The 20,999-nt window shown below is 43.2% G+C and overlaps 1 protein-coding gene across 2 annotated transcripts in view; it reads right to left on the bottom strand.

Moving 5' to 3' along the window:
• LOC137325138 (serine/threonine-protein kinase N2-like) overlaps positions 1-19,483 on the bottom strand; it is a 98,514-nt gene extending 79,031 nt beyond the window's left edge. Inside the window, exon 1 of one of the 2 annotated variants that reach the window (XM_067989886.1) lies at positions 18,979-19,483. In XM_067989886.1, the coding sequence (XP_067845987.1) occupies positions 18,979-18,999 (21 nt within the window). In that variant the 5' untranslated portion in view covers positions 19,000-19,483. Of the gene's footprint in view, positions 1-13,618; positions 13,707-18,978 lie in introns of those variants that run through there. The other variant, XM_067989887.1, reaches the window with a different exon arrangement.
• Between the last annotated feature and the right edge of the window lie 1,516 nt (positions 19,484-20,999).

Genomic DNA, 20,999 nt, shown 5'->3' with positions numbered 1-20,999 from the left:
TTATTCAGTCACCATAAAAAAGCCTATTAAACTCTAAAATGGCTTTTAGTTCTGTAGAAAAATATTCATAGAGCTCCAGGAAGAAGGATCACTATGGACAAGTATCTATCAAAGTTGGGTAGGGCATTGGAATCTGGCTTGGATTACTTTTCTCTTACTATTCAAGCAACAAAAATAAAAATCAAATTTACAGATCACTGCTAGCAAGCTGTAACTTGGCCTTGTGCATTTTGGAAGCTTACAGATTTCAAGGAAACAAGATTATCCTGGGTTAGCCTATTTTTGTAGTACTTCAGGAACTAAAAAGTTTAAACCACAATGCAATCTGAGAAAGCGTGATGAAATGCCATTGTGCAAACAACAGAAACCAGGAGCTAAGTTTCTGAAAACTGATCACAAAATGGCTACCAATAAGTGAGGGAAGGCACAGAAATACTCATACTCCCAACTCCTCTTTCAAACACAATTTAACTTCTTATAATGTATTTGAACTGCACAAGAGAACTATGAACCTTGACTCATTATCAGGTTTTCCTTCCCCATAGGGAAACAGCTCCCCATAACAACTTAGTTGAAGCCAGGAACTCAGTAAGTGCGAAAATCAAAGCGGAGTATTCAAGTGCCATCACTGTAGGGTACAGCTCATTAGAAGGCCAACATGGGGATGCACAGTAGGACCATCTTCAAAAGAAAAGGTTTTGACAGGTTTGCTATGGTATTAAAGCTATTTCAATATTGCATAATATGCTTTTTGCATGATTCTCTGAATCACCTCAAATTGTTCCCATGACCAGTGACAGATGTAAACACCAGTGGTGTTACCCAACCCAAATTTGAAAGAACATCTATAATTGTACTACTGAGTATTTATCAAGTGAACATAGTATGAAAATTTCACCCACCCACCATTGTACTTCAATGAAATTCTAGTACCAAAACTGTTCATAAAGCATAGTCCCAAGGCCAGCCCAAGGTAGCACACCCCAGCTTCCAGCATGAGGTTTCCATTTATGGGTACCCACTGTACTTTAGTTTTCAGCCAGTATTCCAACCCCACACCACAAATCCTTATCCCAGCCGTTTTATCTCCTTTGTGGAGCCGCATCAAATGTGTTTTTCAAAGAGAAATATGCAGCATCCACTGAATTTCCTTAGCCCACTATGTCAGTATCATCAAAACATAACCAGAAATTAGTTGAGCATAGCCTCTCCTTCCTTAATTCATGTTGGCTGTATTTTATAGACCGTGTTTTTCTGGTTGTTATCTACTAGATGCCTCGAGATAGTTCCAAAAATTTTCCATACAATTGATGGTATAGTTCCCAGTTTTGTCTTGGTACATTTTTAAAAACATATAAAGAGGTACCCATTTCATTCAAACTCAGATTCATGCCTAATGTGTTTCCCCGTAAGAGTCCTATAAAGTGAATTGGACACAAAGTCGCTAGGAACAACTCAAATAAAAACATTCGATAGATCTGGTACCAAACGTACACCAATCCACTGAGCCATGTACTATTATGTTCCAAATTCCATACAGCAAAGGTTATGGGCCCCAACAACATCCGGGCTGTCGTGCTGAAGACTTGTGCTCCTGAGCTAGCTGCGCCTCTAGCCAAGCTGTTCCAGTACAGCTACAACACTGGCATCTACCCGACAATGTGGAAAATTTTCCAGGTATGTCCTGTCTACAAAAAGCAGGAGAAATCCAATCCGGCCAATTACCGCCGCACCAGTCTACTCTCAATCATCAGTGATGGAAGGTGTCGTCGACAGCGCTATCAAGCGGCACTTACTCAACAATAACCTGCTCACCGATGCTCAGTTTGGGTTCGAACAGGACCACTCGGCTCCAGACCTCATTACAGCCTTGGTCCAAACATGGACAAAAGAACTGAATTCCAGAGGTAAGGTGAAAGTGACTGCCCTTGACATCAAGGCAGCACTTGACCGAGTGTGGCACCAAGGAGCCCTAGTCAAATTGAAATCAATGGGAATCAGGGGGAAAACTATCCAGTGGCTGGAGTCATACCTAGCACAAAGGAAGATGGTAGTGGTTGTTGGAGGCCAATCATCTCAGCCCCAGGACATTGCTGCAGGAGTTCCTCAGGGCAGCATCCGAGACCCAACCATCTTCAGCTGCTTCATCAATGACATTCCCTCCATCATAAGGTCAGAAATAGGCTGATGATTGCACAGTGTCAGTTCCATTTGCAACACCTCAGATATTGAAGCAGTCCATGCCCGCATGCAGCAAGACCTGGACAACATCCAGGCTTGGGCTGATAAGTGGCAAGTAACATTCGCGCCAGACAAGTGCCAGGCAATGACCATCTCCAACAAGAGAGAGTCTAACCACCTCCCCATGACATTCAACGGCATTAATGTGACTCCAGACCCACAGCAATGTGGTTGATTCTTAACTACCCTCTGAAATGGCCTAGCAAGCCACTCAGCTGTAAAATCTCGCGAAAAAGAGTCACAATAAGAATAAAACCGGACAGACCACCTGGAATCGGACCACGAGGCACCGGACACGACAAAGGCAAACCAAGCCCAGTCGACCCTGCAAAGTCCTCCTCACCAACATCTGGGGACTTGTGCCAAAATTGGGCGAGCTGTCCCACAGACTAGTCAAGCAACAGCCTGACATAGGTATGATTACAGAATCATATCTTTCAGCCAACGTCCCAGACTCTTCCATCACCATCCCTGGGTATGTCCTGTCCCCCCGGCAGGACAGACCCACCAGAGGTAGCAGTACAGTGATATACAGTCAAGAGGGAGTGGCCCTGGGAGTCCTCAACATTGACTCCAGAACCCATGAAATCTCATGGCATCAGGTCAAACATGGGCAAGGAAACCTCCTGCTGATTACCACCAACCGCCCTCCCTCAGCTGATGAATCAGTCCTCCTCCATGTTGAACACAACTTGGAGGAAGCACTGAGGGTAGCAAGGGCACAGAATGTACTCTGGGTGGGGGACTTCAATGTCCATCACCAAGAGTGGCTCGGTAGCACCACTACTGACCGAGCTGGCAGAGTCCTGAAGGACATAGCTGCTAGACTGGGCCTGCGGCAGATGGTGTGCAAACCAACACAAGAGAAAAACTTACTTGACCTCGTCCTCACCAATCTACCTGTCGCAGATGCATCTGTCCATGACAGTATTGGTAGGAGTGACCACTGCACAGTCCTTGTGGAGACGAAGTCCCGTCTTCGCACTATCCAATATGTTGTCTGGCACTATCACCGTGCTAAATGGGATAGATTCAGAACAGATCGAGCAGCTCAAAACTGGGCATCTATGAGGCGCTGTGGGCTATCAGCAGCAGCAGAATTGTATTCCAGCACAATCTGTAACCTCATGGCCCAGCATATTCCTCACTCTACCATTACCAACAAGCCAGGGAATCAACCCTGGTTCAAGGAGTGTAGAAGAGCATGCCAGGAGCAGCACCAGGCATACCGAAAAATGAGGTGCCAACCTGGTGAAGCTACAACCCAGGACTACATGCATGCTGAACAGCGGAAGCAACATGCTATAGACAGAGCTAAGTGATTCCACAACCAACGGATCAGATCAAAGCTCTGCAGTCCTGCCACATCCAGTCACGAATGGTAGTGGACAATTAAACAACTAACGGGAGGAGGAGGCTCTGTAAACATCCCCATCTTCAATGATGGCGGAGTCCAGCACGTGAGTGCAAAAGACAAGGCTGAAGCGTTTGCAACCATCTTCAGCCAGAAGTGCCGAGTGGATGATCCATCTCGGCCTTCCTCCCGATATCCCCACCATCACAGAAGCCAGTCTTCAGCCAATTCGATTCACTCCACGTGATATCAAGAAACTGAGTGCACTGGATACAGCAAAGACTATGGGCCCCGACAACATCCCGGCTGTAGTGCTGAACACTTGTGCTCCAGAACTAGCTGTGCCTCTAGCCAAGCTGTTCCAGTGCAGCTACCAGACAATGTGGAAAATTGCCCAGGTATGTCCTGTCCACAAAAAGCAGGACAAATCCAATCCGGCCAAATACAGCCCCATCAGTCTACTCTAAATCATCAGCAAAGTGATGGAAGGTGTCGTCGACAGTGCTATCAAGCAGCACTTACTCACCAATAACCTGCTCACCGATGCTCGGTTTGGGTTCTGCCAAGACCACTCGGCTCCAGACTTCGTTACAGCCTTGGTCCAAACATGGACAAGAGAGCTGAATTCCAGAGGTGAGGTGAGAGTGACTGCCCTTGACATCAAGGCAGCATTTGACCAAGTGTGGCACCAAGGAGCCCTAGTAAAATTGAAGTCAATGGGAATCAGGGGGAAAACTCTCCAGTGGCTGGAGTCATACCTAGCCCAAAGGAAGATGGTTGTGGTTGTTGGAGGACAATCATCTCAGCCCCAGGACATTGCTGCAGGAGTTCCTCAGGGCAGTGTCCTAGGCTCAACCATCTTCAGCTGCTTCATCAATGAACTTCCCTCCATCATAAGGTCAGAAATGGGGATGTTCGCTGAAGATTGCACAGTGTTCAGTTCCATTCGCAACCCCATAGATAATGAAGCAGTCCGTGCCCGCATGCAGCAAGACCTGGACAACATCCAGGCTTGGGCTCATAAGTGGCAAGTAACATTCACGCCAGACAAGTGCCAGGCAATGACCATCTCCAACAAGGGAGAGTCTAACCACCTCCCCTTGACATTCAACGGCATTACCATCGCCAAATCCCCCACCATCAACATCCTGGGGGTCACCGTTGACCAGAAACTTAATTGGACCAGCCATATAAATACAGTGGCTGCAAGAGCAGGTCAGAGGCTGGATATTCTGCAGCAAGTGACTCACCTCCTGACTCCTCATAGCCTTTCCACCATCTACAAGACACAAGTCTGGAGTGTGATGGAATACTCTCCACTTGCCTGGATGAGTGCAGCTCCAACAACACTCAAGAAGCTCAAAAGCATCCAGGACAAAGCAGTCCACTTGATTGGCACCCCCTCCACCATCCTAAACATTCACTCCCTTCACCACCGGCGCACCGTGGCTACAGTGTATACTATCTACAGGATGCACTGCAGCAACCCCGCCAAGGCTTCTTCGACAGCACCTCCCGAACCCGCAACCTCTACCCTAACCCTAATGCACCTAGGAGGACAAGAGCAGCAGGTACATGGGAACACCACCACCTGCCCGCTCCCCTCCAAGTCACACACCATCCCGACTTGGAAATATATCACCTTTCCTTCGTCGTTGCTGGGTCAAAATCCTGGAACTCCCTATCTAACAGCACTGTGGGAGAACCTTCACCACACGGACTGCAGCGGTTCAAGAAGGCGGCTCATCATCTTCTCAAGGGCAATTAGGGACGGGCAATAAATTCTGCACTTGCCAGCGACGCCCACATCCCATGAACAAATGAAAAAAAAATTCAACCCAAAGTCCTCATGTGGCAAGCTCCTGATCTAGGTCAGTCTGGGAGAGGAGCTAATTGTTCAGTTAGCAATGTCAGTGCTATACAAACCACAATGCCTCAGGTATGATCCCCAATCTGTGCTGAGTTTTCTGATCCCAGGTTAGAAATGACAGTGTTCCCAAAAAGGGAAAGGAGGAAAAATAAGGCTCTTTATGATCAACTGAGGGTGAAATTGGTCTTCGGAACACCAAACAGGAGACAGCAAATCGGCAGCCTGTTTTACACTCGGCCCAATTTTCGTTACCACTGAAGTCATTACAGGGAGTACATTGTAAGGTGTCAATGCCATCAAGAAAGAAATTCTAACGATGCAAAAAAATAAAAAGGGACAGGGAAAGGGGAGGCATGGGAAGAGAAATCCAGGATAAGCACACTATCCTTTCGGCTCTGGGACCTGAGGTTAAATCCAGGTTGATGAGAAAAAAGTCTTGTCTCTGAATTACAACTGTCCTATATCAAATCAGAACAAGCAGTTTCATTCCAGTTCTTAGTGGGTGCGAATTCACAGCACATAAACTCTCCCTAATTTGGCAGGAATCTCATTCAGAACCTTTCCTAATTCACACAGCCAACCTGTGGGTTACAGCAATGAATGGTAGATTTATCTGCAAATTTTGTCAAATCCAACACTCATTCTTGCCAGCTCACAAATCTATCCGGTTTATACAACAGCTCATTTGCAAGTAGGAAATATATGCCCCTGACCAATTCTGTCCTCTTGTAGCGAACACACAGTGCTTGCATATTTTTTAATTCTTAAGCGGTTCCTCCCACAGTAGCCAAGACAAAGATATTAAAGCATGAGACTGAATGACAGCCAGGGGAGGAAAGAAGCAGCTGGGTCAGCTGCAGACATTTTAAGGCACGAGATTCAGGAGCAGCTTCTACGCACCTGTTAACTGGCTAGCACTCCAAACACATCCATATCTTAGGCCAAGGTCTGAGGTGTGTGTGTAATCTATTTCAGAGTCCACATTTTCCAAACAAGTGTTGGTTTTGGCAGAATTAGCTCACAAATCCAACTTTTAATACTAAACAAGGCCAAAGCTTTCAAGACAGGAACCTATAAATATGTGCATTGCAGCTCCCCCCCCCGCAAAAGGTTGGTCAACTGCAGTTGTCACTTAACAGACAGGTTCTCATGCAAGCACAACAAGGAAAGACCAGTCTATTCAGGTATCAATGGCAGTGATCGGGAATCCACTAGATCAAGTGTGTGGGCGAATTGAACATGAGTACATCACGGTTGGGCTTGGACCTGTCCTTATCCAATGTCCAACTTTCAACAGGACATGTTGGATCACAGTTGCGAATGGGAACCATAGCCATTTTGCTCCTCCTCTTTCCAACCTATGGGCGCTGAGGTGATTGTAGGGGCAGCACAACTAACACCAGCTGATTATCAATTAACTTACCATAGGCTGGGGATCAAACCAGAGAAGGACATCACAAATACTTGAAGGGGATGACGATCTGCCCAAATTAATAATAGGGAATGAACAAGACAAGCTATAACACCAGGGGGGACAAAATATCAAGTAGTGCCAATTGATCACAATGCTTCTGGTGATGCAGCGTATATCAAATACCAGAACTCTTAAGCTCACCTGACGGTGTACCAAACATCAAAGCACAGGCAAACAGTCCGAGACAGTCTGTAGGCGAATATAATGCAGCTGGGTAAGTTACAGGGAGTCAGTGGTTAGTTCAATTTTTAACAACAAAAATAATTGAGGAGAGATAGAGAGATGAAACAGTCCCCTAATGGCTCAGATTTACACACGGTAATTGAACCATTCACATCAGGAAGTTCTTTACACCATCACCTTTGTAAATTTCTAAAACCACTTTATCTTGGAGGTGCTTTTACAATTCAGATTCTGGGAGACCAGCCTCCAAAGGGTAGTGAAAATCTAGAACTCCCTCTCCTCCTCACACCCCTCACAAAAAAAGCTGTTGAGCTAGGTCAATTGAAAATGTCAAAACTGAGATCGAAAGCTTTTTGATAGGCAGGGTATTAAGGGTTACGGAACCAAACTGGGTAGATGGAGTTAAGATACAGATCTAATCGAATGAACGGACTCGAGAGGCTGAATGGCCTACACCTATGTTCCATGTGCTGGTCTACCACATTTACAGTGCTAAATCCAGTTCTCTCGTCGCAGACTCGTGAAAAACCGAGTGTAAGATTCTGTACCGATATAAAAGTCGCACTTAGCAGTGCAAACGCAGGAAATCAGCAAACAGGTGCCAGCCTCCCAAAATCTGAGCAAGTCTGAACAAGCACCAGAGTAAAGGCCCTTTTATATTGGTGTCAATGGGGGGTTTCTGAATCACAGTTGCCACTTGCTGAGCAAGATCTAACAAAAACCTGCCAGGTTCGCTAAATCAGTCAGTCATTCAGGAAGATCTGCTTTTTAAAACTAGGCCTCCCACAAACACCCATTGGTACCATTATAAAAGAGCCTGAAAGGTGCCCCATTATACCTGATTTAGCTACAACATATACATAGTTAAGGGCGTTACACCTGTGAATTAACACACGAATAGTCAAATGAAAACATTAGCATAGGTCTGGCATTGAAGGTAATGCCTCTTCCGTATCAGTAACCTTTCAACACCCATCTAAACAGTAGCACGTCTCAAAGAAAACAACTCATTTTGATTCAGAAGACATCAATTTAATTTCTAAGTTTAGTTAGTCAAAGATTCTGGGCTACATTTGGCTGAGAAACTGATTAAACAAAAACAACCCTAATGAAATCTGTAACAAAGGTTTTTTTTCCAATTGACATCAAGGGCCCAGAGTACAAGACAACAAGATTGACAACCTTAGGAGAGAAAATTGGGTAAATCAAATATTGATTAGGTAAAGCCAAGCTTGGGTTTTAAAACCTGAAGATTGTAAAAGTTTTTTTTTTGCTAGTGCTATGGCAATTTGGATTCCAAGAGACTGCATAGCAGGATTGTAGATCCATGAAAATATGGGTTTCTAATTCTATGTGTTGAATAAGGAAGCCAATTTTAGTAACATAAATGCAGAGAGCTAAAGTACAGATAGCAGTCTCCAAAAATCCGAATTATAAAAGCACAAAATGTTAAAAATGCCTTATGAGGAAGGCAAGAAGTTTCACTTTGAGGGTGTGGGAAAGAATGAATTTACACTGATGACACACCATCGGCCAGAGGCATGCGGTACTCCCACAAGTGATAACCAAGGGCGTGTAGCCCTCCCTCCATTAACAACACACCATAACATAAAACGAGAAAAACTTCACATCTCCTGCAAAACCGATGACCAGACTTTTTATGGGGCCCCAAGAACAAAAGTCAAGGTACAGAAATGTCTCTTTCACACCAGTTTCCAACAGGGATCGCCAGCACACTGACACTAAACAGGCAATTGTAAACAATTTTACAACACCAAGTTATAGTCCAACAATTTTTATTTGAAATCTACAAGCTTTCGGAGGCTTCCTCCTTCCTCAGGTAAACATTTACCTGAGGAAGGAGGAAGCCTCCGAAAGCTTGTAGATTTCAAATAAAAATTGTTGGACTATAACTTGGTGTTGTAAAATTGTTTACAATTGTCAACCCCAGTCCATCACCGGCATCTCCACAACTAAACAGAGAGAGAGAGTGATGCTTGAAGCTTGCAAGTGCACCCTTGAGAAACCCTCCTCCAACATCAATATAAAAATGTGCTTGATTTCAACACAGCGAATATAAGGAAGAGCAGGTACGATGACACTTTTGGTGAGGAGTATTTTGTGTCTATGGTGAATTATATAATTGGGCAAGAAAGGCAATTTTTTTTAAAGTTCTAAATTCATAATTTAGAAGGCAGAAAGGAAATTCAGCACTGCACGAGTTAATATCTTCCTTATATTAGTACTTCACGTTATCTCTCACGTTAGATACTAGAAGGACATTCTAGACAAAAAGCTAGGTGTTTTAAAAAAAAATTAATTATTTCCCTGGAACTTTAGATGATCAAATGTACCCATTTTTCACCAGCAAAACAAAATGGAAGTAATCTGCTCAGTATAGTAACTACCTTCAGAATTCCCATTTAACCGTTCGCTCATGGAGGTGATAATCCACTCCACAGGTGCAACAGCCCTCTGGTGCCCCTTTCAAGTTCATACCCGAGCAAGTGGTTATGAGCTATTTGATAGTAGGGGTCACCAGTAATTATTTATCTGTCAAAAATACTGAGGTATAGCACCCACATGAAGATCGGGTAACCCCAAGGAACAAATCAGAGAACTACTTGAACTGTGTGGCTCAATATGACACCATTAAGTGCAGGTAATGATCAGAATATCAACTTACAAATTCTTAGTAGTCAGGGAGAACCTGAGAATACATTTTTAAAAACCACTACATGGTAACGGTCTCAGGTTTGATCCTTGGTCTTTGCTTCCACTGGAAATAGTTCCATAATATAGCCTAAATTTGCCTCATTTATACCATGGGCAGATTTGATAACGTAACTACACATCTGCAGAGTTACTCGAGTCACAAAAATGACATTAAAACAAATGCACATACCAGGGTGTAAGCATGTTGCTGGCTTTACACACAGACTGAGGGGTTAGGACAACTGCAGTCACAACTGAAAATTGCAGATGCAACCTACAGGTGCCAGTAGTTGCCATGAGTCGTACCCAGCAGTTAAAGGCACACAAGGAAACCCCCTCCTGATGGAGTCTGGATGTACCAGCTTTGCTGGGTTCAGTTTACACAATTAGAGCTGCCTTTATGTTGATCTTGTGCCACTAAAAGGGGCTAGATTTTGTTTTAAAGACTGGCAACCTATTTTCACTGTCTTCCAGGTTGCCACTAGTAAAAGTGCTGCACCAGCTGATGTGTGGAAGACTGACGTTACATTTTGCACAAGAGCAGTGGCCACAGTGTCACAGCAAGTCTGTGCATACCCATAATAGCACAGGCACAGCCGGTTGATAAAATCAATTCTATCGTCCACAACTAAATGTTACAGTGCAGCATACTTCTGCTCGCTCCTTAGACTGTACTGTAAAAGTAAGTAGTACCAGATATCTGTTGCCATTGCAGGCAACCTGTAAAGTAAATGGGGTAATAGCAGTAAGGATAGAATATGCCTTACTGTCCCCAAAGGGAAGGGGAAAGGTAAATCAACCGGCATTCCCACTCATGCCAGCATTAACCTTTGGGTAAGCACAAAATCAGAATAGACTGCAATGGAGGAAGAGACAACACATTTTAAGAGATTGAAAAATATCAAACTGATCTTTGAATTAGTAAACAAACACCAGCAAATTATTGAAAATTCAAATAAAAGCAACAGTAATTCTTTTCCTTTTAGATAATAAAACAACTTGCATTTGTATAGCACCTTTAACATAGAAAAAATATCTGAAGGCTCAAGGAGGTTATGGTGATAGGCAGAGGCAAGGCCGCAAAGGGATCTAAACACAAGGATGAGAATTTTAAATTTGAGGTGTTGGGGGACCAGGAACCAATGAGGATAGGGGTTAAAGATAAGCCGGACTTGGAGCCTATATGACACAGGCAGTAGAGTTTTGGGTGAGTTGATTTTATAGAGTGTGGAGGGTTGGAGGCCAACCAGGTGAGGATTGAATAATCGAGTCTAGAGGTGACAAAGTGATAGATGAGGGCTTCAGTAACAGGTGGGCTGAGGTAGTGGTGGAGGTGAGCAATGTTACAGAGATGGAAGTAGGCAGCTTCTGTGATTGAGAGGACATGGGGTTGGAAATTCAGCTCAGGGTTGAATAAGATGCCGAAGTTGTGAACAGTCTGGTTTACCCTGGGAGGGGAATGGAATCAGTAGCACAGGTATGGCGTTTGCGGCAGAAGACGATGGCTTTGGCCTATTAATATTTAACTGTAGCTCATCCAAGCTACAGACATGCAGTCTGACAAGACAGAGGCAGTGGAAGGGGTTGAGAGAGGTAGAGCTGGGGATCGTCAGTGTTCATGTAGAAGCTGACTCCATTGCTGATGATTACGTCACCAAGGGGCAGCACATAGATGAGGAAGTGCCCAAACATAGATCCTTGGGGGACTCTAGAGGCAAGAGCGCAGGGCAGGATAAGAAACCACAGCTGGAAATGCTCTGGCTACGATCGGATAGATCAGAGTGGAACCAAGTGAGGATAGACCCACTGAGCTGAAAGGAGGAAGGGCATGGTAGAAAGGCAAAGGGGAGATATTGCACCACGGTCACAATCACGGAGAATGTCATTTATGATTTTCAATAGGCGCTGTGGCAGGGCAGAAACCTGATTTGAGAAATTCAAACAGTAATAATAGTGCTACATGAAGAAGAAATGACCTATAAAAAACATATGAACTCAGGCTTTGCACAGTAAAAATGGACTGAACAAAGTAATGCACAGTAGATAAGGACCTCGTTTTAATTTAGGTTTTGGGAGATAGTGAGCTGGCTCAGTGTTTACACTACAAAATCCAGCTCCTTTACCCTCAGCACAGGCTTGTGGCTCCACAAAAAAATCAGGGTCTACAAACCCAAGATAAGGGAGCCAGACTTAGCAGCATACAGACTGGCAGTCAGTTATTGAAAAAAAGCAGGTCTTCCAAGGTGCCAGCAAGTTTACTTCAGTATTACCGCCAGCTGCTCGAGACTCCTGCAATATAAAAGCAGCTATGCATTGTTACTAAAGACGCTTTTATGTTGCACTAGCGATGCCGGTTCCTCAAGTACAGCTGTCATATGGCTGGCTGTAAGCCAAATGTAAAACTGAGGCCAAGTCTCCACACCCTTGCCACCAATTCCATCCCACTCCCAGGTAAACCAGATTGTTTGCAACCTTGGCATCTTATTTCGGCCCCGAGTTGAGTTTGCAACCCGTACCCTCTCCATCCCAAAGGCTGCCTACTTGCAACAGCCCAAAATACCCGCTAAAAACTGATCCTCCCAGCAGCCAGTTTTAGCAAGTCTCAAGTTTTGGGAATCCAGCGGGCATTAGCACAGGTTTTATGAGATATAAAAAAAAATCACTAAACTAACAATTCTACAGGTTTTATGCTAGAATGGAGAACAGAAATCTTATTAAAACACAAGATTTTGTCCAATTACAGAAGTGCCCTTAAAAAGTTAGAAATGTAATTTTTCAAATTTATGCTATCAGCTGAAACACAGAAGTGGCTATAAATCTGTACAGAATATTTCTGATGCAGACAAGAGATTTTCATTAAGAACCTCCATGTTGCTACAATCACTCAATATGGAATTACTGGATAAGATTGTCTGTACCAAGAAATATGAGTCAAATTCTTTGGGGATTCAGAACAAGCATTACTTCACAGCTCAATAGTGAAAGGAAAACCAGTTACAAAAAAATATTATGCATTCTAACTACAAACAACAATTCTTTGCTCAGATCTACACTGGTTGTATTTGAAGATGTACCTCATCAAGAGCTTATTGATTTAGCTAAGTGAATTTTACTGTATCAGTGAACACGGTAATGTGAAGATTTTAGCAAGTTACAGATACACAAACATTTAACACAACAGATGGCTGACTTCAACTCTCAAGTGCTTCTGAATGACTTGATAATCTCCAAGAGAATTCAATCAAATACGAATTGAGTTAGTTACAACCTTAAACGTGCTCCCAAATTGCTTTTTTGGTTGTCCACAATATATACATAGTCTTTCATTTTTTTACACCCATTCGAAAGCTTCTCAGTTTTGACCTCGGAGCTCACAACTCCATAATCCTGCTGTTTTTCCTCTTACCACCATCGAATGACACCATTACTACCAAGTTTTTTTTTTAAAAGTATGCAAGCAATCACATACTGTGTCATGGCAAGTCACAGGTACATCAGATGGCCCAGGAAAGTCCGAGGCTCGATGCTCAGTTTTTGCCGAGTGAGCTCGCAGCAAAGGCAATGGTAGTGTTACTACAATTGGCTTTAACGATAGCTATGGGGAGGGAAAGTGAACCTGGGTTCCAACTCCTGTTTGCCGTCCACCTTTCCATTCCCGAAGTGTAAGTGCGGATATTGGGAAAGGAAAGAATCACATTCAGTTGCAATATCCACAGTCAAACAACCCATCAAAGCTCACAATACCATTTAAAAATGACGATTCGCACCAACGATTCCTTACCAATCTCAGCCATGCCATTCAGAAAATGCTTTCAGTTGAAGCCGAGCAGTTCCCCACAAGTAAGGCAGTAACCCAGACTACTCTCCTAATCTTCCTTATAGAACTATTAGCGGAGGCTGGGTGAGTGGGGGGAGGGGGGGGCCACGTGTGGAAAAGAACACATATATAATTCTAGATAAACCAATTAAATTGAAGTGTGTTACAAAGCTTTAACACAAGACGTTCAGAAAACACCAGAAACCATCAAGGGCAAAGCTGCACTAGTTCATGAAGGTCATCAAACCACCAAGATTCTGTAGCTCACTGCAACTGAATTAAAGGACAACATAGAATGGGGGGCAGGGGTGAATAGAAGAATAATTTCAATATAAAGTGCTGCTTCCACCTATTTGCAAGGGTACAATTCTAGACATAGAACCTGAATACCTTTTACAACACAAGTCATGGTAACCTACAGTGAAACATCCATTATCTGCCAGAATTTTCTTGGGGCAAAGCTCACACACCTCATTGGTGTTAAGAGGACTGCACAATCTCTTCTTCTCTGACATACATCAACCTCATTGCCCAAGATAGGTTCAACTGAATTTATGCTATTTGTATTGTACTTTTTTTTTGTCTTCATTCCAGTGCTTATCATATGTGCGAGAGAAAAAAATCAGGGACTTTCATTACGTCTGGTGGATGAAAGGTTGCATTCCTTATTATCGCTAATAAGGAGAGTTTCACTTGTATTTAAGCAGACATAATTATCTAATTGTTGTTTACAATGTGTTTGACAACTGGGGCTACTTTGGTTGCTTTAATGCTTGCCAGTCTATTTCTTACTCTTTGTTTCGTACAACTTTCATTGTGCAAGACAATATTCAAATACAAATTTGGATCAGTTTTTACCCTTTCACTCAATTTCTTTATTATCCTGCTAGAAGTTCCAGTGACACCACCCAAGTATTTTCTGCTATTACTTCCCTCCCTACAAGTGTTTCAGTTTTCTCCTTGAAATTCATTTTCTAGCCTTTGCATCTTCCTACTAAATTTTTTGATGCATAGTTCTGGTTACTTTTCTTGCATTCTGCTGTCTTACACTTCAGTTTCTACAAGCCTGCAAGTGACCTCAGTTCCTCCCAATATCCTCCATGTAAAATATTTTCTTTCATCTCCCCACACCCTCCCCATCTCTCTGGTCTCTAAACTAATCCACCTGTGGTAGATTGCCTCTTTCTTGTCATGCTTTGCCACTTTCCTATTTTTTTGCATTCCTTCCCTCCCATCAGTCAAAGTCACCCAGCTCAAGCCTCTCCCCTCTCACTGCCTTCTGAACACCCACTCAATGATGCTATCCAACTGCCAGTATGCAGCATCCTTTATATAGGATTCCTTGCGCCATCGTATATTCCTACATTACACCAAGTAATACTCCTTGGCATAGTCAGAAGTCCAAATTCTGTATGATCACAGCATTCACTCCTTTCAACACTACCAACCACCAGACTCATATGAAATAGAAAAGAAAGTACGCAAGGCTATTCATATTATGCAAGTGTGGGCTGCTTATGAACCTGCTAAGGATCTTCCACATTACAATGGCAACAGATAGGTGTCGGTTCCACAGTTACAGCATCCCTCTGGTCTGGCAAGCAGGCATTCAATCCTATTTAGGCTATCTGTTCCTGCAATTCCCGAATCCTCCCTTCCAGTCTTATTCCTTCTTTTTAAGTTAAAGGTCAGTTTTGGGTTAATTCCTCTATTTGACAGGCGTCTGTTCTGCTTATTGGAACTTCACTGTCCTATCACTAGGGTTATGCAATTTGTCTGCAGATTATTAGCATCCTTCCTGGGGTCTTTTCTTTCATCACCAATAATGTCTTTTAGGCATTTGACCTCTTGATTGAGGTGTGCCATTTTTCAGGGAGTACTGAGGCATATTTACCGCATTACAATTTTATATATTTGCTGTATCACTTGACTGACCTTGGCTGTTCTTTGTTTAATTGAGGTTGCATTGTTATTTCTAGTTTGTTCCTTGTTGCTACACTTTTTTGAACATTGTATTACTATTAAGAAATATATTGTTGAACCAAAAAAAACAGCAAATATTTCCTTTGGGTGAGAAGTATCCTTCATCTCATTTTTGTCTTTCAGCCCCATACAGATCCACTAAATCAGGCCCCTCTTGCATCAAGAAAGGAACTCCAGTTATGCTCCCAATCAGCATCCAGGATGTGGAGATGCTGGTGATGGACTGGGGTTGACAATTGTAAACAATTTTACAACACCAAGTTATAGTCCAACGATTTTATTTGAAATTTACAAGCTTTTGGAGGCTTCCTCCTTCCTCAGGTAAATGTCAGTTCCTGACATTTACCTGAGGAAGGAGGAAGCCTCCAAAAGCTTGTAAATTTCAAATAAAATCGTTGGACTATAACTTGGTGTTGTAAAATTGTTTACAAGCATCCAGGATGATCCTGGATTTCTTTTGGAGCCACTCTTAACATGTGCATTACTGGTGTCAGTACAAGATCTCATTGGTCCCAAGGGAGAACCAAAATGGCAGGTCTTATGGTTCTCCCCCATTAGTCAGCTAGTTGAAGCAGTGAGTAGCTGAGCTATACTGGCCAGGATGATCCACGGTTTAATCCCCAGTTGGTGTTAGTTAGCTCTTAGCCTGGGCTGTGGTAGGCATGTTAGAATTAGGGAGGGAAGCAGAAATAGCCATGGTTCTCGCTCTTGGTCACTATCTGTTAACCTGTTAAAAGTACACACATGGATATCGGATGAGGACAGAATAAGGCTAGGCTATCAACCCTCGATGGATAAATAGCCTGCCAATGCTTCTGGTCAAAGCACATACATGAAGAACATCCACTTGGGCAATGTATTGGATGGTCACAGTACCTGTGGAGCCATGCATCAACAAGGATTTGACACCTTGAGAGAGGGGGAGGAGAAAAAGTTGACAGAAAAAAGTAACAGCGGGGTGAAATTGGTCTTGGGTATTGACTTCAATGGAAAAGAAAATGGAGCGGGGTGTAAAACAGGCTGATTATTCACTACCGCCTGAGGTTAATTTACCCCCATAACATCTTCCTGAGGCTCAAGTACAAGAACAAAATCATGGATAGTTTTTAGCAGGCAAGAGATTTATACACAATATTTTACTATTATAGTTTTATTTGAGAATGGAAGAGGGGGTATTTTATGCTGGAAGCAAAGTCCCCATTTCATTCCCAAGCAGTCCTTGACATGATGGTTATTCCTGTAAACAACAATTATAGAAACATGAGGTCTGCCACTATCTAAAGATTCAACAAAACTCTCGAGGACAAAAGCAAATATCATCACAGAAGATGTGAAGGAGCTTTGAATGTCCTCCGGTACAAGTCATAGGGAATCATTCAAAAAGAACTTTTCTTTTGTAACTGAAAAATTACATAATCTTGAAATAATATAATAGCCAACAAGTAGTTATGAGCATGATACAGGCAACAACACTGAGCTGACAAATCAAAAATCAAACTTAATGGGTCTATCCACAAGGGTTTGTGACAACCTGCAACAGTCACAGCCATCCAATTTTTAAAAAAAATACGTACTGATAGGTCTCTCATGCGACTGCTCATGGTGAGTTGGGAGATATGGTAGAGTTTGAGAGATGTAATAAAAGATAGTGAAGTAAGTCAGTAGCGTTGAAGTGTTTTTTCCAGTGGTTCCTGGAAACACACATTCATGACAGACATCTCAAAACTTACGTAAATTATCAGCTGGTCACAACCTCCATTAACTGTTGCAATAAAGAAAAACTGTCATACATACAGAATCTGAGTCTCTCTGTGCCACCTGACAGGAAGATGTGTTTTTCCACAAGATTATGACACTAGACTTGGATTGTAACATCATCAGCTGACAGGAAAAGAATGTTTTACTACAAAGTAACACTCGTACTGAGTTATACTCGTGTATATATATTGTAAGGACATATGATACCTTACATCATTTAGGTTTCTAAACAGTACATTTGCAGAATTTACTAAAGGAGTAGGTTCCAATTATATTAGATCATTCAGAAATCTGAATGGAAACATCATTCTAATCCTTTTAGAAATGTAGTTCCCTGATTCTTTCTTGGACACGATTTCAGTACTTATCAATCTGTAATGATTCATACATGTGTGTACAGATAAAGACATTACATTTAGTCTTTGCTCAATTTTTTTGACCTTTGACAAACATTTATTTTTTGTTTTTTCAAAGCTGACAAAGGGCCAGAGCGCTACACAGTCCTGAAAACTCATTAATAAGTATCAGTCTTCTAATTGAAGCAGGCAGTACAGAACAAAAGATATCATGTTCACTAAAACAAAACCTCTGCCTGCTAAATCATTTGGGATGACAAGAGCACTAATTAAAAACTGACTAGCTTGAATATATAAACGAGTCAAAATAAAACACACTATTCCTGCCAAAATTCAAAATAAATCAAATGATAATCTTAATATATATTTACCACACACACAAACATAATACACTTCCTCTTCAAAGTGGCTAACTTACCCACAACAGCTACCTTAAGGGTGGAGCAGATCTAAAGGCAGTTAAGTTAGAAACCAAGCTGTTCTCGAAGCAGGAATTTGGAAACTCGCTCTGTGCCTCCATTAAAGGATATTAAAGAAAGGAGAGACTCGGTGGTGGGCAGCAGGCCAAGAATCCAACAACAATTAAACAGTTTTTCTTCGTTCACCCCTCCTCCAGTGGCTGATATTAAAGCAAACTCTTAAGGCCTGGAGGTCGGGCTCCTTCGGGATCGATCGGGCTCTCAACTACTCAAACTTCAATTTCTACACATCAAAAACTGCACTAAAGCCAAAAAACAAAACGTTGTATACAGACAGACAACAAATACACACACACACACACACAGAGAGAGAGAGGGGGGGGGGGGAAAGAGAACCCCTTTGGAAATAAAAACTCAGGGAAAACCTCCTTGATTTCCCCCAAAAAACTGTTGCTATGTTTTCTCTCCGACCCAGATCTCTCCACTTTTGGAGAGGATTCCCACCACCCCCACTTAACTAAATAATTTATTAGAAAAATATAAGCCGGGGGGGGGGGGTGGCAATGTAAGGATTGATCTCTTGTTTTAGTTGTTGTTGCTGCTGCTGCTCCAGTACCTTGTAAACTTGCAGCCTTGGCGGGGGGGGGGGGGGGGGTTATTTTAAAAGTAGTTGAAAGTCTCTTGAAGTGAGCAGGGTCTGTTGCCTGTGTCACCCCTTCAATTTCTTACCCTGAAAGCCCCCCACACCCCCAGACAGAGACCCACACACACACAGACAGACACAGACAGACAGACAGAGCTTGGTTACCTGCACTGGATCGGCCGCCATCTTGCCTGGGTCGCTCCGCAGAAGTTGCCGACTCTCCGCCGACGGCGGCGGTGCCGAGATGCCAAATAAATAATTGGAAGAGGAGCAGGAGGTTGGAACGGGGAGAGGGAAGAGTGGGCTTGATATTTATATAAAATCCCCACCACACACTTAAACCAAATCAACTCAGCGCATCCTCCCAGGCGGCTGCCAGCAACGATCGATCGATCGACCGACCCCCCCCCCTAAAAAAAAATACACACACAACTCAAGAAGGGATTTTTTTTTTAAAATTATTCCATGAGAAAAAAGTGTCAACTATCCATTGACTCCCAATTTCTGGGGTTTCTGCTTGGAAGAAAATTGTTTTCCCCCTTCTCTCTTCAAACGCGCGGAAAAGTTTTTTGTTTTAATTCTCCCGTCTCTCTCTCTCTCACTCTCTCCTGTCTTTTTTTTTCCTAAGGAGGATGGGCACAAACCGAGTGTTTAAAACGTGAACCTCCGCCCTCTGAGGAGTGCCCGCCCGCTCACTCTCTCTCCCTGTGCATTAATCGTCATGTGATCCCTGCTCCCAACACATTCAACAAATCACTAGCTGCGTATGTGCGTGTTTTTTTTTTCTCTTTTTAATTTACTATATTTTTGTTGTTGTTGTCAGCCCAACAGTGTTTTTTTTGCAAAGGTTAGATAAACTTTTGCCACTTAAAGGAACTTTTTGGGACTGCACCTGCACTAGTAAACACGGTAAGGCTGTGTACCTTCTAGGGAATGGGCTCAAGACAAGTACAGTGTTGTCTTTTTTTGGGGAGGGGGTTATTGGTTGCAATATAAATCTGATCATTTTTACCACCTCAGTTCTTAAGTAAGTGTCAGCTACTGGTGGGTCAGCTCTGGCTCAGTGGGTAGCACTCTCAGTGGATACACAGTAGCTTAGTGGTTATCTTATCGGGAGTAAGTAGTCCGGAGACGCAAATTCAAATCCCACCATGGCAGCTGGGGAATTTAAATTCAGTTAATTAAAATAAAAAAATCTGGAATAAAAAGTTAGTATCAGTAATGGTGACCATGCAACTACCAGATTGTTGTAAAAAACCCATCTGGTTCACTAATGTCCTTTAGGGAAGGAAACCAGCCTGGCCTACATGTGACGCCAGACCCACAGCAATGTGGTTGATTCTTGACTGCCCTCTGAAATACTGCCCTAGCAAGGCGCTCAGTTGTACAATCCTGCTACAAAAAAAGACATAATAAGAATAAAACCAGATGGACCACCCAGCATTGGACCACTTAGGCACTGGACACGACAAAGCGGATTTGTGCCAAAATTGGGAGAGCTATGCCACAGACTAGTCAAGCAACAGCATAACATGGCCGTACTCACAGAATCATACCTTTCAGCCAATGCCCCAGGCTCCTCCATCACCATCCCTGGGTCTGTCCTGTCCTGCTGGTGGAGGGAGTGGCCCTGGAAGTCCTCCACATTGACTCTGGACCCCACAAAGTCTCATGACATCAAGTTAAACGTGGGCAAGGAAACCTCCTGCTGACAACCCCTACTGCCCTCCCCAGCTGATGAATCAGTACTCCTCCATGTTGAGCACCACTTGGAGGAAGCAGGGCGCAGGATGTACTCTGGGTGGGGGACTTCAATGTCCATCACCAAGAGTGGCTCTGTAGCACCACTACTGACTCAGCTGGCCAACTCCTGAAGGACATAGGTGCCAGACTAGGCCTGCGGCAGGTAATGAGAGAACCAAGACGAGGGAAAAACCTACTTGATTTCATCCTCACCAATCTACCTGTCACAGATGCATCTGTCCATGACAGTATTGGTAGGAGTGACCACCGCATAGTCCTTGTGGAAACAAAGTCGCGTCTTCACACGGAGGACACCATCCATTGTGTTGAGTGGCACTACCACTGTGCTAAATGGGATAGATTCAGAACAGATCCAGCAGCTCAAAACTGGGCATCCAAGAGGTGCTGTGGGGCAGCAGCAGAATTGCATTCCATCACAATCT

Source organism: Heptranchias perlo, chromosome 9, assembly GCF_035084215.1.
Source record: "Heptranchias perlo isolate sHepPer1 chromosome 9, sHepPer1.hap1, whole genome shotgun sequence".
In the NCBI taxonomy this organism is placed as follows: domain Eukaryota; kingdom Metazoa; phylum Chordata; class Chondrichthyes; order Hexanchiformes; family Hexanchidae; genus Heptranchias; species Heptranchias perlo.
Note: the sequence above shows the minus strand (reverse complement) of the source record. Positions and strands in the feature narration are given on the sequence as shown.